The 15,495-nt window shown below is 34.5% G+C and overlaps 1 protein-coding gene across 1 annotated transcript in view; it reads left to right on the top strand.

The window, feature by feature from the left end:
* LOC111506365 (uncharacterized) overlaps positions 1-15,495 on the top strand; it is a 440,916-nt gene that overhangs the window by 16,656 nt on the left and 408,765 nt on the right. Inside the window, 2 exon segments of the mRNA XM_074182237.1 lie at positions 5,033-5,146; positions 11,632-11,806. Coding sequence (XP_074038338.1) covers positions 5,033-5,146; positions 11,632-11,806 — 289 coding nt within the window.

Below are 15,495 nucleotides of genomic sequence, written 5' to 3'. Positions count from 1 at the left end.
TTACTCTATAATAACCGACTTTTGAAGTGCACAACAAGATATTATCATGTAACGAATTACATATATTAGTACTAATGCGTTGAGATACTGGTAATCTATACCTGATTGGAAATATGAGTAATGACCTTAGTGGTACCGATAAATTTGCATAAGGAAAGCTAATCTCAGATTGATTTACGTTCTTACCCTTCAAACTATTTTTTATAGGTGGGCGTGGCAGGTGCCCGATGAACTAATGAATTCATAATCATAATACTCAAGTATCTGTGTTTTTTTTTTTGATAAAAATGTCTGGGGCCCTTTCAAAATATTTCTATACGCTTCCAGAAATCACTTCGCATTTTTTGCTATTAATTTCTCAATTCGGTCATTATTCATTCGTTATAGTGTATTAACAATGCCTAGTTTGTATATCTACCAAACTCTGATATATATAAGAAAAAATATTTCAATCATTCCTAGAAATGAGCAAATCCATGAACATTTCACCAGAAATAACCTTCAACTTTATCAGCCTTATAGTAGATTGACAGTATCGAAGAATCACCCCATGTGCTGTGGGATTATACTATATAATAAGCTTAGTAATGACATTAAGTCCTCAAACATCAATGTCTTTAAAACGAAGCTTAAGGTTTTTCTATTGCAAAAAGCATACTACTCTGTGGATGAGTTTCTCCTTGAGTCATAATCATAATTTGATTGTAGCTTAGTGATCTTATTTTTATTTAAGTTATGCTTTGTATTTGTTTTTCTATAATAGTTTGACCTGTTGTATCAGCCAGTATTTTATGATGATGTTTGCCTAATGTGATTGTAAATGAACACTGATTCAATAAATGTTTGATTGATTGATTGATTGATTGATTGATTGATTACCAGCCACTAATTAACTTTAATCATCAATATGTTAGGTGGTCAGATTGGGTTAGGTTAAGTCCAAAGTGAGTGGGTCTATTCGACCCTCCACCGCAACTCGCAAGGGTTTATTGTGGCTCACATCCATTCACACTCGACCAAATAAACCCAGCTTCTTAACGAAGCCGATTAGTTTGTATGGTGAGTAGTCTTTTAGGTCAGATGGTAAGAATACGGATCTGCCGTACTCTAAAAACCCGATTCGGTCCCCAGCGGGGCAGGCACAAAGTGTGTCCACTGCTGTTTCATCAGTTTCCTAACAAAGGCGACACACACTGTCTTCCGACGGTCCGAGTCTCTGCATGTGATTCAAATGACAGTGACTTGTAAGAAGGCCTGTAGTCGAACAACTGTTTGGTATCAAGCTTCGATGGGTGAATAAACGCCTTGGAGTGAGCCAATCCTGGAAGATTCTGCCAGAAGTCCATAGATCTTCTTGTCATCCAGAAATCCAATGTTTGTTTGAAAAAGCCTAAAGCGATGCCAAGGACAAGTTCTGGTCTGATGAAGCTGCGTGCAGCACCCTCCTTTGCGGCTTCATTGCCTTCCAGGTCAGTATGGCCAGGACAATCTGTATTTTTATCATGGGGGTCGTTTTTGGCAATTTGTTATCAATTTAGACGTTGCTCGGTAGGAGCCAAGAGCTTTCAACGCCGCTTGATTGTCCGAAAATATTTCTATTGACTCATGTATGAGGTTGGATTCTTCCAATCTCTCCACACACAATTCAGAAGCGTACATTTCCGCTTGAACTACAGTCGCATAGGTTCCTAGGCAGGTTGATATCTCTGTCCTGGGTCTGCGACTGAAAACTCCTGCGCCAGAACCGAAAGGTCTTTTTGATCTATCTGTGAACCAACAACTATCTGCTCTTGATATTTTCTAAATCCGAAGGATCTAGTCGTCTCTACTCGGGAAAGGTGGACCACCAGAAGTTTTGAACGAGATCATAAATGAAATTGAATACCCTTTCTAATAATGATATTGATACCAATGAGTGAATTCGTTATAAAGAAGTAGACATATACAAAAAACTAACATGAATTGTCCAGCTTTTGAAACAGAAAATAGTATGTTATATTCAACATGTTTACTGATTATTTCTTTCAAAGCGATAAAAAGATGAGAAAATTGAAGATTAGACCTCCGATACACAGTTTTACAGCGATAAAATGCTTCTTTCTAGTAGCCATGAAACTGACAACCATGAAACTAACATCTAGGTGTCATCATTCTTGAATCATTCGGGGCCAATTATGCATCATAATCACAATTTCAATTACCGGCATTCTCCTAATCGAACTGAACCGATGGAATCAACTAAGTATTCAAATATGATCGAAACTGAATATTTAAGTTTTTCATGAATTCTTTTAAAGAAATTCACAGGTTTCATTATTAATATGATTGTAATAGTGACTAGACTCCACTGAGACAACTCCGATGAATATGTAAACCGAATAAAACTTAACATTGAACTGAAAATATACAAGAGACCGAAATGGAAATTATAACGTCACGTCTTTAATTTTCAGTCGAGTTGAAATGATCAGTATTCCACTTTATGTACTACTGTTAATTCTCAAAAATTTTGTTATTCCGTTTTTCAAAAATAGAACATCAAATATCTAAAATTGTTTATTACAAGTAGGACTTAGTTATGCATCGTTATCACAGTTTCAATCATAAATGCTTCTACAGAAATGCACAGATTCAATTTGATATTATTATTATGGCAGTAACAAACCCTAACTCTACTGGGAAAACTCAAATGAATTTGTTAATCGAATTTTGCTCAACAATACAATGAACATATACAAGAGACCGAAATGAAAAACGGATTGCCACACTTCACTAATTTACATAACCTCAAATAACAATCCTGTTTATATATTCGAATAAAGATTTTCGATAACTGTACTTTGGAACAAATGTTTATGTTTTTCAGGTAATCAAGTCGATTAGGTTTGTTGTTGATTACAATGCAATTATTTCGAAATCAACCAGATCTTGAACTTTAGTCGTGATTGGCTGAATTTTTTCAATACAAAACACAAGCACTACAGGAAAATCCTTGAGGCGCTCTCAGAGCGGTGCCTGTGTGAAAGTAGCGATTTACATTGAAATCGCTGGAGATTGAATCCATTTGGAAAAACGTTCTCAGGAAGTCTATTCCACATAGATGAGCAGCCACAGTCTGTCGCGTATTTCTGATAAGTATCGCTCTTGGTGGAATCAAATGTGCCAAGTCACTTGAACACCTCCCGTGGAAGTATCTATAGAAGAGAGACAAATCTCCAACATTTCTCCGATGTTCCAGGCTATCAAGGTTGCATGTGATGTTATCGTCTCCAATCAGGCAGATGGTTCTTTTTTGGATGGAATCCAACAACTCCAGGGTATGTTTGAGAGCAGAGCCCCATACATGAGAACAATGCTCCAAAGAAGGTCTGATCTGGGCTTTATAAAGCATCGAAAGTTGCTGAGGTGTGTACACTTTTCTGGTTCGGAACTGTGTTCCAAGCTTTTGAGAAGCAGCCTTTGCAATTCCAGCGATATGATTGTGCCAAGACGTATTGGTCTGGATACTTCCACACCAATTCGAAATCACTTCTAGATCCTCATTAAGATTTGCAAACTCCTGCTGCCGGTGAAGATGTGCCTCCGTAGCCGATGTCCTGGAATTCAAATGGAATGACAAGATAAGTGTGCTGTCGTCAGCAAAGTAATATATTGTATTTTCGGTTTTTTTACAATAAATCGTTGATATACAATATAAAAAGGGTTGGACACAATATGGATCCCTGGGAAACACCAGGGTCGATGATGAAAGTATTCGAGTATCCATCGACGGTCACCTGCAGGGAACGTTCTTTCAGGTGGAAGTGTATGCTATCTTGCAGTGTGCAAGGCTCATCAAATTGAGACCTCAAAGAAATGAGCGGATCAATATTTTTACAGACAGCAAGAGCGCACTAGGGAGGGGCTGGCTCTGACAAACCCGAAGGTAACTTCAAAACTGGTCTGGGAATGCCATGAAGAACTGAATGAACTTGCAAATAGGAAGAAATTAACTTTGTACTGGGTGCCAGGGCATTCAGGAATCAAAGGTAATGATAAAGCTGATGAATGCACTAGACGCGGTCATCAACTTCATATATAGGTCCTGAACCAGCTCTGGGGTACCAAAATCATTGATACGAAACCAGATCAAGACATGGACCAATAAAAAGCACACAAAGTACTGGACAAATGTGCCTGGCAACAAACACAGTAGAACCTTCATTAGGGAACCGTCCGAGAAAAGAACCGAAGAACTACTTCAATATAGTAGGGACCGGCTCAGAATAATTACAGGGTTACTAACCGTATTGTCCGCTTAGAGAACACCTGAATATAATGGGGCTGCATGACGGAGACCTCAGCTGCAGATTATGCAACGAAGGGATAGAAAAAGCTCTATACATCTTATGCGAATGTGAGGCACTGAATCACAAGAGGCAAGCAATATATGGACGTACGGAATTACGTCCAGAAGAATATGACGAACATCCAACACGGAACCTGTACAAACTAGTACAGGGAACGGAACTGATGGAATGGGTGTCATGAGAAGATGGGAGAATGAACGCAATGAGCCCAAGAGGTTGCAGTGTCTTCTGAAGACTTGGACTAAATGGACAAGTCAGACAGCTCCCAAGGTACCAAAAAAAGCCTAATACTTTCAATAATCTTTTGAATAATGTCAAATTGCACCTTTACGGGGGTGCAACATTATGATATTCTTCTCTTTTTTTTACTTTAATTCTCTAAAAGCAAAATCTACAAAACGGTATTAATGACAATAAGCGAATTATTCAACCGGTTAATTTACAATTGATTTACATTATTCACATATTATCCTCATAATTGATCTTGACATTATTCCTCCTCGTTCTTCGTCTGCTTCTTTGCTAATTCATTATTTTATCACATACAGGAGATCTAAAATGAGGACCTCACACATCGATTTCAATGAATAATTGAAAAACGCATCAATCAATTATACCAATTATCTCGATATGAAATTATTCATTACAGTACTCGGGCTGATGTATTCAATGATTTTTTGCAGGTTATCTTCATTCCAAGATCCCGGCTGAACAAGTTTGTGGAGTTGTCTGAGCTTCCCAATGAACTCGGTGGTAATTTCATCTACAACCATGACAAGTGGATTGAAAATCGACAGGTATGACATTTAGGTGATATTTCAGAGTAAAATACCTGTGAACTAGTGTAGCATTTGCATGCAAATCTATTGACCAATACGGCTTACTCGATTTCCAGTATTGCCAAAGGAAATTGAACAAAATACTCCAATACTAGGGACAAAATGTTTTGTTTTTGATTCACGAATTGACTGAAATCCGCAGAAAATCCTCTCACAGCTTACTATGATCCAGTGACTTTAAATGTTGAGTGATACAATTGATGATAAATGTATATTTTATATATTATCAATGGATTGACCCGTTATTCATGATAATAATTGAACCATTTTTAAAACATTTTCATTTATAGACGCCTTTTGCGAACATCGTAGCTTTCTTTATATTTTATTCGATAACAGATAACATAACAGTACACGTTATATAATTTCCAGAAAAAACTGAAACTGCACTTGAAATTAGCTAAACAGTTCAATTGGATACCGTTAATACCCTCTTGTGTGTTATGTTATTGCAGTTTTTTCTCTTGTCTACTATTTTAGTTTCCTTTTTAAAATTTTTTGTATAACTTTCAAATATTCTTTCATGAGAAAACTTTTTGAATATCAGTGTATATTGGTGTCCTTTCAACTAGGTTGAGTTGAAAAACAGCTCAAGTTGAACTTCGCCTTTCATTGTTATTTTTGCTTTCGCGTGTTATTTTCCTTGTCGATGAATAAAGCCGATTATTATTATTATAAAATAACGCCAAGAAGAGTACTTCGGCAACGGCATTGAAGATGACTGCCGCAGTTGCAGTTGAAACGTTTGGAGATTTTAAGCAAAGAAAATCACGGCAAAACCAGGAAACCAACCAAAACATTGACGGCAGTCGTAAAAACCTACATTATTTTAGTGAAAAATATATGAGTTAGTGTCAGCGACTATCAAATGTCTCCAGATATGCGTGTATTTTAGACTTTTATTATTCTAATCATGGCGTACTTTTTATATATTGTGGATTTTTCAATTTATCTGATATATACATATTGACTTGTTACTCCAACTTTGATAAAAAAAATATCTATCTATCACAGAACTTTTTGTTTTCACGTTACACATAAAACATTAATCTAGTAATTTGGGATTCAACATATGAACATTTTGGTTAAATGATCTGAAAAATAACATAAATTTTCGGGAGTCTAAAACACTGTTACATATTAGGAGTTTCCATCAATAGAATGACAGGAAAAAAGTAATTAGTACGCTCTGAATGCATTCTTTTCTTTCGATTTTCTCAATGTTTCTAAACAATTCAGTATTTTTAGAAAATTATTGTTTCATTTTGAAAGAGTTTCAAAGTTTCACAAGCTCAGCGAAATATAAATTTTGTAGTTGTTTTTTGATATCCTAAAAAAACCTTATAATTCTTTACAAATCTCTTGTTGAGTTAGTTATAAATTGTACTCTGAAACTATTCTTGATGATATGAGAAGTCTATAGGCACACCAAAGTTTTGTACGGATATATTGAAACAATATTAATTATCATAAGTCGAAGTCAAACAACACCAGAAATGTATATAATTCATCCATTGATATACTTCTTCACAATAAATTCATACCCAATCTACTATTCCGCTCCAAAACTGGAAAATTTGGAAAAATTGAAATTGAAAATACAATCTAAATAAATCACTTAGTTGCTTTCGATTTCTCTTGGTGATTGTAAAACTGGCGAATTTTCATAATGATATACTGCTCAGCCATTTCAATAATAATTTTCAAGGAATGCAGAAAAAACTTATTTCTAAATGAATTTGTGAGTTAATATTTTCCTGATGTAATGTTGTTGTAATATGTTTCTAATGTGAGACAGGTTGGGTTGTATTCGTTTTTAATGCTGGAAATTTCATTGAATCAAACGCTGGAATCCCCTTTGAAAAAAATCTACCTTTTTTCAGTCTACTTTACCTACAAACGATACTAATAAATGCAGTAATGTTCATTTTTGTGTAGTCTTATCGGTTACTGAGAAAGCACTATTGATATCATTCTAACTATGAAGTAATAATGTGGCAAAAAGTTCTGAAATAGATTCTGAATGGATTGTAGTTTATTGTAGTAACAACAAAATATTACTATATTTTATATTCTTTCAAAGTATAGCAAAAAAACTACGGTAACAAGACTTCAAATCAACTACGGTAACAAGACTTCAAATCATAAAATAATAATTGTCCACAAACTATAAACGATGGGGTTGATTGTAGCTGAAATTAGATATTTGTAGTTACCATTAAATACATAAAAAAAGAATGAAATAAAATCGAGTGGTTTTCGACTAAACCTACCCTACATAACCTATCCCAAGCAACATATGTAACCTGAAATCTGAAGTAAAAACGAACGTATTCTAGAATGCTTCATTTGGAAAAAAACATCTAACCTCAACACCCAACCTGACTTCCGAATTCAAAAACGAACTCATGTTAGTATGTTGGAAATAATTCCTAATCCTGAACATCTAACATGAGTTCGTTTTTGAATTCGAAAGTCAGGTTGGATGTTGAGGGTAGATGCTTTTTTCCAAATAAAGCATTCTGAAAGACGTTAGCTTTAACTTCAGATTTCAGGTTACATATGTTGGTTAGGATAGGTTATGTTACGTTAGTTTAGTTGAAAAATACTATTTTATTCATTTTTTATGTGTTTAATCTGTTTGAAAAAATCTGTTTAAAATCTGTTTTTCCTTTAACTACAAATATCTAATTTCAGCTACAATCAACTCCACTGTTTGTAGTTTGAGGACAATTGTTATTTTATGATTTGAAGTCTTGTTATTTTAGTTTCTACTACAATACTTTTACTACAATAAACTAAAATCAATTTAGAACATATTTCGAAACTTTTCAGCGCATTATTACTTGTATTTCGTAGTTTGAATAATACCAATATTGTTTCCTCAGTAACCGATGAGACTGCAAAAAAATGAACTTCACTACTATTATTAGTATCGTTTGTAGGTGAAATAGGCTAAAAAAAGGTAGATTTTTTTCAAAGCGGGTTCCAGCATGACGGAGCTGGTAGAAACATGTTCAAAATAAATCAAAACAAGGATCATTTTCAACATGTACGATATTTTCCATAAAAGCGAACGTTTGATAACTCGATACATTTTGCGGTTTTGGTATCTTGTATCACCAGGTTATTTATAAACTCAATCTCGAGTCAATAATCTACGTGGGATCTCCTGAAATTTCGTGGAATGACCTTTTCAAGTACGACTCTTGTTTCTTCGTTGTCCACTCCTACGTTACTACCTCTCACTTTCTTAGTAGGTTCTCAATAGCTGCAATTGAGATTCAATTGCAATCAAGCCAAACGAAGATGTACATACAGGCTGATTTTTTGAGCAGGCCATTATTAGAATTTCGAAAACCTTCGAAGTTGAATTACAAAAAAAAGTTGTGTATTTCGAAGATTAATTAACAGTGTACCGAAACAAACAATCGAAATTGTAGTTTTCTTGATTCAGAGCTCTTATTTTTCGAAATAGAAAAAAGTGCATAGGAAGTTTTTTTTTAGTATTTCATACACACTTTAATTTGGTGTCATGAAGTTTATGTGGATACGTTTCGTTCAATAATGGCCATTTTCAACAATTGTTTTTTAATACCGATTTGTATTTCTTTCTGATAACTTTTTTGTCCATTTTTTTCTGCATTCTGCCATGTATCACACTTCATCTATTTATAACCATTTCGTTCCACAATGACCATCATTATGGTTCGACCAATGAAAGACGTGAGGAATACGAAACTGCTGTTTCGAAAGTCTTTACCATTCCAATGCCACCCAAACGCTTCCCATCATTCAAGTCAATGGTTTGGATGTGGAATTCCAGTCAGTTACGGAGATATTCGCAGAGAACCGAAATTCGCCGATCTCGTTTCAATTTTGTGCTAGCGATATTAAAAAGATATTGAAGATATTAAAAAACAAGAAGGAAATACTTTTCACTGAACAATTTACGAAATTGCAACATGTGTTTCGCTATACAATAGCTTTCTTTTCAATAGAAAAGTTTTCATACAAATAAAGTATGAAAACGTTTTAGAGAATTTTACTGAAGGTAATTATTATCAGTTAATCGCATCACCTTTCTTTGCTCGGAACTATGTGGTGTTTGAAATGAAAGAATAAACTGAAATTATAGGAGGTCGATGAATCTAGCTATAAAACCCTACCAATGGGTAGCCACATCCATGGAAAAAGACTCCGAATGGTCCATAATGTTCCAAAACATTCCGTATCATTCAAGACTGGAGATGCTTCTAAACACCCAAAACTATTCCCGATCATTCCAAAATATTCTAGTATGTTCCTAAATGTAATACTCTGGAATACTCTCAGAAGTTCTGACGATTCCAGTGGACGAAACTGCCAGCCGATATATTTTCATGAGCACACCTTCGAAGTAAACACAAAAACATTTTTCTTGTTTATCACTTCACATGATCTGGGATGTTCTAGTATTCTAAGGAATGTGATATAATGCTTTCGAATACTCTAAAATATCCTAGTCTGTTCTTAAACTTCCTAGAGGAGGAAAGATCCAGCCCTTATATCTTCAAAAGGAGGGTGAAATGGAAACATTCTTCTTGGATAGGATATAGAAGATTAGCACACCATATAACTCTCTTAGTTATTTCACAATGGTCTGTGACGTTCCCGAATATTTCGGACTATTCCCGAATAATTCAGAATAGAAATGCTGGCAAAATGATTTTGCCCCAATATTTTCAAAAACATGCCTTTCAGGTGGAGAGATAACTTTTTGTGAATAGAGGATAGAGGGTTACTACAATATTTAGAGAGCTATCACATCTTATAACTCCCTTGATCACTTTACAATGATTTGCGATTTTCCGGGATGTCCCTATTCCAGATTTTTCCGAATGTTCTAAAATACTACAAATAGTTATAGGGAGCTCCGGAATATTTTGAGACTCCCTACACATTACTGCTTGCGCGGACAGTATTATATCGTTGAGGAGAATATTGAATTTTCATAAAAGTTTTCAGTAGCATAAATCCAATCAAACTAAAACATCACGTACTATGGAATTTTTATCCCGTTAGTTGAATTATTACAAATGGAAATTGATTCGACAAAACTTTCATTAATAAAATTGAAGCAAAATGAGATAATGACCGCCTACTGAAGACCGGTTGATGAAGATTCACTGAAAGAACAAATTTTCGACCATTCACTTCTATTTTCTATTATTTATGACATTTAGTTGAAATGAATGGCGGTTCAGAAATGACAAACGAAAATTATTAATGATGCCATTCAAGTGGAAGAGGAAGAAAAGTCAAGCCAGAATCATGAAAAAAAGACGTTACGAAATAGCTAAGCATTGAAATAAGATAAAAAAGAATTAATAAACATAACAGAATGGACACAGAGAAATAACAAGTGCAAATATTCAATTTCTCAGACGCTATAATAGTAGAGGATAAAAAAGGTAAAAAACAAACATGGCAAAAGGCGATTTGTAAGAAAGTATTAAAGAAAGAGGTACCAAATAACAGAAATGAAGGAGTTCAGAAAGATGGAGAAAGGAAGAAGTTGATGACCACTGATATGAGAAGAACAATGAAAAAATGGAACAGAATCAGCAAATAGATTTTGGGAATACATCAAATCATAGAAATACATTCCTATGATTTGATACGTGACTTTTCTCAAGTAATAAACAACAAGGAAAAGAAGAAAATGAGACTATGAAAACATAGGTTCAGAACGTGATAATTTTCTTGATAAAAAGTGATATAATCAGGAACGATGTTCAAAAATCTCACACATTAGAATGGAGAAAAAATGGGCAATCACAACGACACTCTCTAAATTTTATTTGAATTTTTTTCACTGAAATCTGAAACGATAATGTGCATAGTTATGATTTCTTTACAAGATGTTGAAATTCTTTTTTCCGGTTGACTCTGCCGGTACTTGATGAAAATCCATAGTAATTTCATTTACTTCAACTTACGATTTGATATCCAAAATCTTCTGGAGATCAAATCGTTAGTTGTAGTTTACGAAAACATGTTGAAATTCACTTTCGAAATTACCACACAATTTTCTTTTGAAATAAAATTTTTCCTGGAACTTCATTTAATTTTGCGGTATCGATATATCCTTTTACTATTAGTGTCAGTCGTTTCTTTCAGTTTTCGAATTTTTTCCATTATTCATTTTCGAAAACTGATAAAAAAATCTGGATGAATCAATTTCGTCAATGACAATCTGTGGAAGATTTACTGAATCTAAGGAAATGTAAGATATACACTCAAATTTCGAAATGTCCTTCCTTGTTCATTTTCAATCGAAAACTGACTGCAAATAATACTATAAGGATTGAAAGCTCGAATACTGGTTATCAGTTTGGATTGAATCAAATTTATCAATAATTCTGAACAATATAGACAAAATAATCATTTGAATTTTCCAGAAAGTCGAAGAATTCTACAATGATTGCGAAGTCGTTTTGAAAGAATTAGAGGACCTCCATCAATTTGTTATCAGTAGCAGAACGCTGAGGCCTAGTCAAGTGGAAGATGCCATCAATACCAGTTCTGACATGGCTGAGTCAACGAAAATGCTCGTACACAATGCTACGGAAACAGGTAGGCCGTACATTTTTAATGGTTCCACTAAAACGCCATCAATTGTTTCCTTTCAATGGGTAATAACGATCGGAAAACAATTATCGATAACAAAGGTACGAGGAAAAATACCAGTCGTGAGTTTGCTTCAAGATAAGGTTTTGTTTCATTGGTGCTGACCGCATGGCCAATGAACTAATATTGCTACTCGGGTGCTTGATAACAACAATAAATTATAAAATAATAAATTTTTATTATTCCTTGAAACGGTTTGGTTACACTTATTGTAGATAATTGAATACAATTATCTCAGTTCAATACGATCGAAATTATCTGAAACAAATTATTATCCCAATTCAGAAATAAATATCTGATATAAAACAATTAACAGAGAAAGTTGCACCAAATGGTTGAACTGGCATTTTTCATCTATTTCGTGTTTCGATAATTTGGTTTTTGATATTGGTAACAAAATAGGGGTCAAATCTGTATATTCATAATAGCAGGGGAGCCCACGATGCAAAATGGGGATTTACTCGAGCGTCATTGAGACATATTAGGTTGCAAAGCTTAGATGATGAAGACGAAAAAAATGTTATATAATATATACCTTTCCATCGGTGGGGAAAGCGGCTATAGATTTTTAAATATGTAAAAAATACTGTTGCACGGACATACTCGAGCGCACCAGATATTGATAGCATCAATGTCCTACGTATTTTCAATAATGTTGGTAAGTTGATCTGATTGCATGATGTGGGTGGTTGTACGTAAGGGTTGAAAGTGAAAAGAAAAAAAAATTAATCGAGCGCGTCAGATTTTCTAAGGGGGTGTTAAGTGCAACCAAAAAAAAGCTTTCATTCAATAATCCGATGATTTCGATCTGACGCAAACTCACGGCCATTATTATAATGTGCAAAAAAAATTCGCCATTTTGAAATACTCAAGCGCGTAAGATTAAGATATATATGGTTCATCTTTATGTTTTAGACGTGCTGTCTCATAATCTGACGATTATTCAGAGGGATTAGCTTAATCTGACAATAACAATATTAAAAAAAAATCAAATCATTGAACTGAATTAATTGAAGAGCTCAGGAAATAGCATGCAAATAAATAAGTGTATGTTTTTTAAGTAGAATACTTGTATTTATAAAAAAATAATAAAAAAAATGCTCAAAACAATTTAATTTTTTATAATCAATTGATCAAAAAAAAGAGGAATGAAACTTTCTATGTTTTTTACCACTTTTATTTGTAACTAACGTTACTGCAGTTTCGTCCTATAAGGACATTTTCAAACTTATATATTGTATAGGTTTGAAAATGTCCTTATGGGACGAAACATTACTCACAAACAAAAGTGGTGAAAAACATAGAAAGTTTAATTTCTCTTTTCTTCATTATGATTTCCTACCACGTAGTAAAGGCTGCATCCATCAATCAATTGATTAATTAATCATCATCTTCATCACGAACGAGTCTCTGTGATCAGCTGTGATGGCGTCATGGCAACAGAATTTAGAGTTGGGACGGAGTGAGAGAGTAATAGATAGAGAAAAAGTGAGTAGAGAATAGAGGAATAGAAACTCGGAGAGGGAAATATAGGTATCACACAGCTGCACGCATTAAACTTTATCGACGAATTTTCGTTATTTCGGCTTGCGGAAATCGTCGTATTGTATAATTTTCGTTATCCTTGAATTGTTGCCTTCAAAATAAAAAAAAATCAGCCACGCTCGAGAATGTCGAAATTACGTTCTTTTTTTACAAATTTGCTGCTCTCCCCTTTTTTACGTCACTCTCAAATTGTCAAATTACTGGAATATCGACTTTTCAGCAGGTAATTAACTCACCCTAACTCAATCTGATCCTTTATCCCTGACAGGCGGCCTTATATATAGGGCTCATATTTGGTGGAGGTACTTAACCGGGTACAAAGTATTCCCCTGTATATTAATCTGCCGCGCTTCAGTAAATCCCGAAATCCCCGCTTGGGCTCCCCTATTATAAAGAAGGTTTCGACAACAACCAGAGGTATTTTTCTATGTTTGTCCTTTTCTATGTATGCAGTTTTTGTACTCTCTTTATTACGGTTGATGATTCCGACTGTTTCAAAATTACAATCCACAATCAGTAGACCTTGTGAACTTGTTTTTTATATATGTAATGAAATTGGTCAGTAGCCGATGTAAAACCATGATAACGTATCAAATAATAGGTTTGTTCTGGTTCCAACATACGAAACTGTTTGGAAACTGCGCAAAACATGATACGTACAAGCAAATAAACCCAAACAGTACGAAATAGTCTCGACTTGGTTAAACCAGAACGCATTTTGAGGAGACCACTGGGCTACCTATCGTATATATGAAGAGATGAAGACGAGAAAATACTGTTGATCATGTCCATTTTGTTATGTAGCTTATCCTTGTAGTCAGTTCAAATGTTATCTAACCTCAATCATCAATTATTTGAATCAAATAAAAAAACACCCTAGAAAATATCCCAAACAAATTTCCACATGAATGCGCATGAGCAACGGGAACAGTTCTCAACAGGTCAGCCTCGAGAGCAAGAACAATTCGGAACGGTTCAAGACAGTTTAGAAAACCAGGAACCAGAAAAGAGGATTCATCAATCCGAACTTATCCTCAATAAACCAGAACGCTCTATATCAACCTGACGTCCTAAAATCTGAATTTCGTAGAAACAGAACAAACCTAATGTTTTTATGAGATGAACATGAAAGTGAGAGAAACGTTGACACGCTGTACATTATGCGTTGAAACTAAAGTTGTACCGGTAATGTAGAAATACATTTTCTTTTATGGGATTTCTAATAAGATTTTCAAATATTGGTTGCCCAAAGATCATAATTTGATTTTTTGCCTACTGTTGATGAATGGTTTTCGTCAGGGAGTATTTCAGATTCCGGATAGATTACCATCTTCATCATCTTCATCATCCTCATATTACTGTTCCTATGCAGTGTCGATATCTTCATCATCTTAATCAATAATCAGATCATCCACGATGTATTTGCTTGTCCCCAACAAGATTTTCATTGCTCGGAAGAAAACTGTTCAAAAAAGTTGTCGCAATATAACATGACATCATTCAAATTGAGTTCTAGTTGCCACGTAATCTTCCAGTCCAGCCTGAACCAACTCAAGTGGATTCAAAATCTGATGATATGGCAGTAATTGTTGAACGATGTGATTCGCTCTTAGAAAGTGCTGATCGATTTCATACCGCTCGAACTTTGGCTTATAGTTTTTTAGGAGGGCATATAGTTCAGGTTTCAGCATTTTCCTTTCCAAATGGAGTATTCCTACATAAATCCATTTGTATGTTTAGGGTTATATATTTCGGTTTTTTTATTGATTCAATAATTTTCATGGCTTCCAACAAATTCATTTTCATCCCTTTATTACATGTGTGTAGGATTTTGGGATTATTTTTACTTGTCTTATGTTTTGATTCTTGAACATAATTCTACCTGAATTATCAATCAATGCAAAACCCAAATGAGATAAAATGGAAAGGTATATGATGGAATCGGCCGATACTTGATGAAAATCCATAACTAACGTATTCCAAAAACACTTTATTGTGAGATTTTCACTAAATTGTTTTACAAAAACGCAACACGTGTTTCGCCATACAATGGCTTCATCTGGCGTGTCTTTCAACTGAAAGCGTGTCTT

This window comes from Leptinotarsa decemlineata, unplaced genomic scaffold (assembly GCF_025532065.1).
Source record: "Leptinotarsa decemlineata unplaced genomic scaffold, Ldec_3_MD MMD2_tig00026328_RagTag_RagTag, whole genome shotgun sequence".
Lineage (NCBI taxonomy): Eukaryota > Metazoa > Arthropoda > Insecta > Coleoptera > Chrysomelidae > Leptinotarsa > Leptinotarsa decemlineata.
This window is presented reverse-complemented; position numbering and strand designations above follow the sequence as displayed.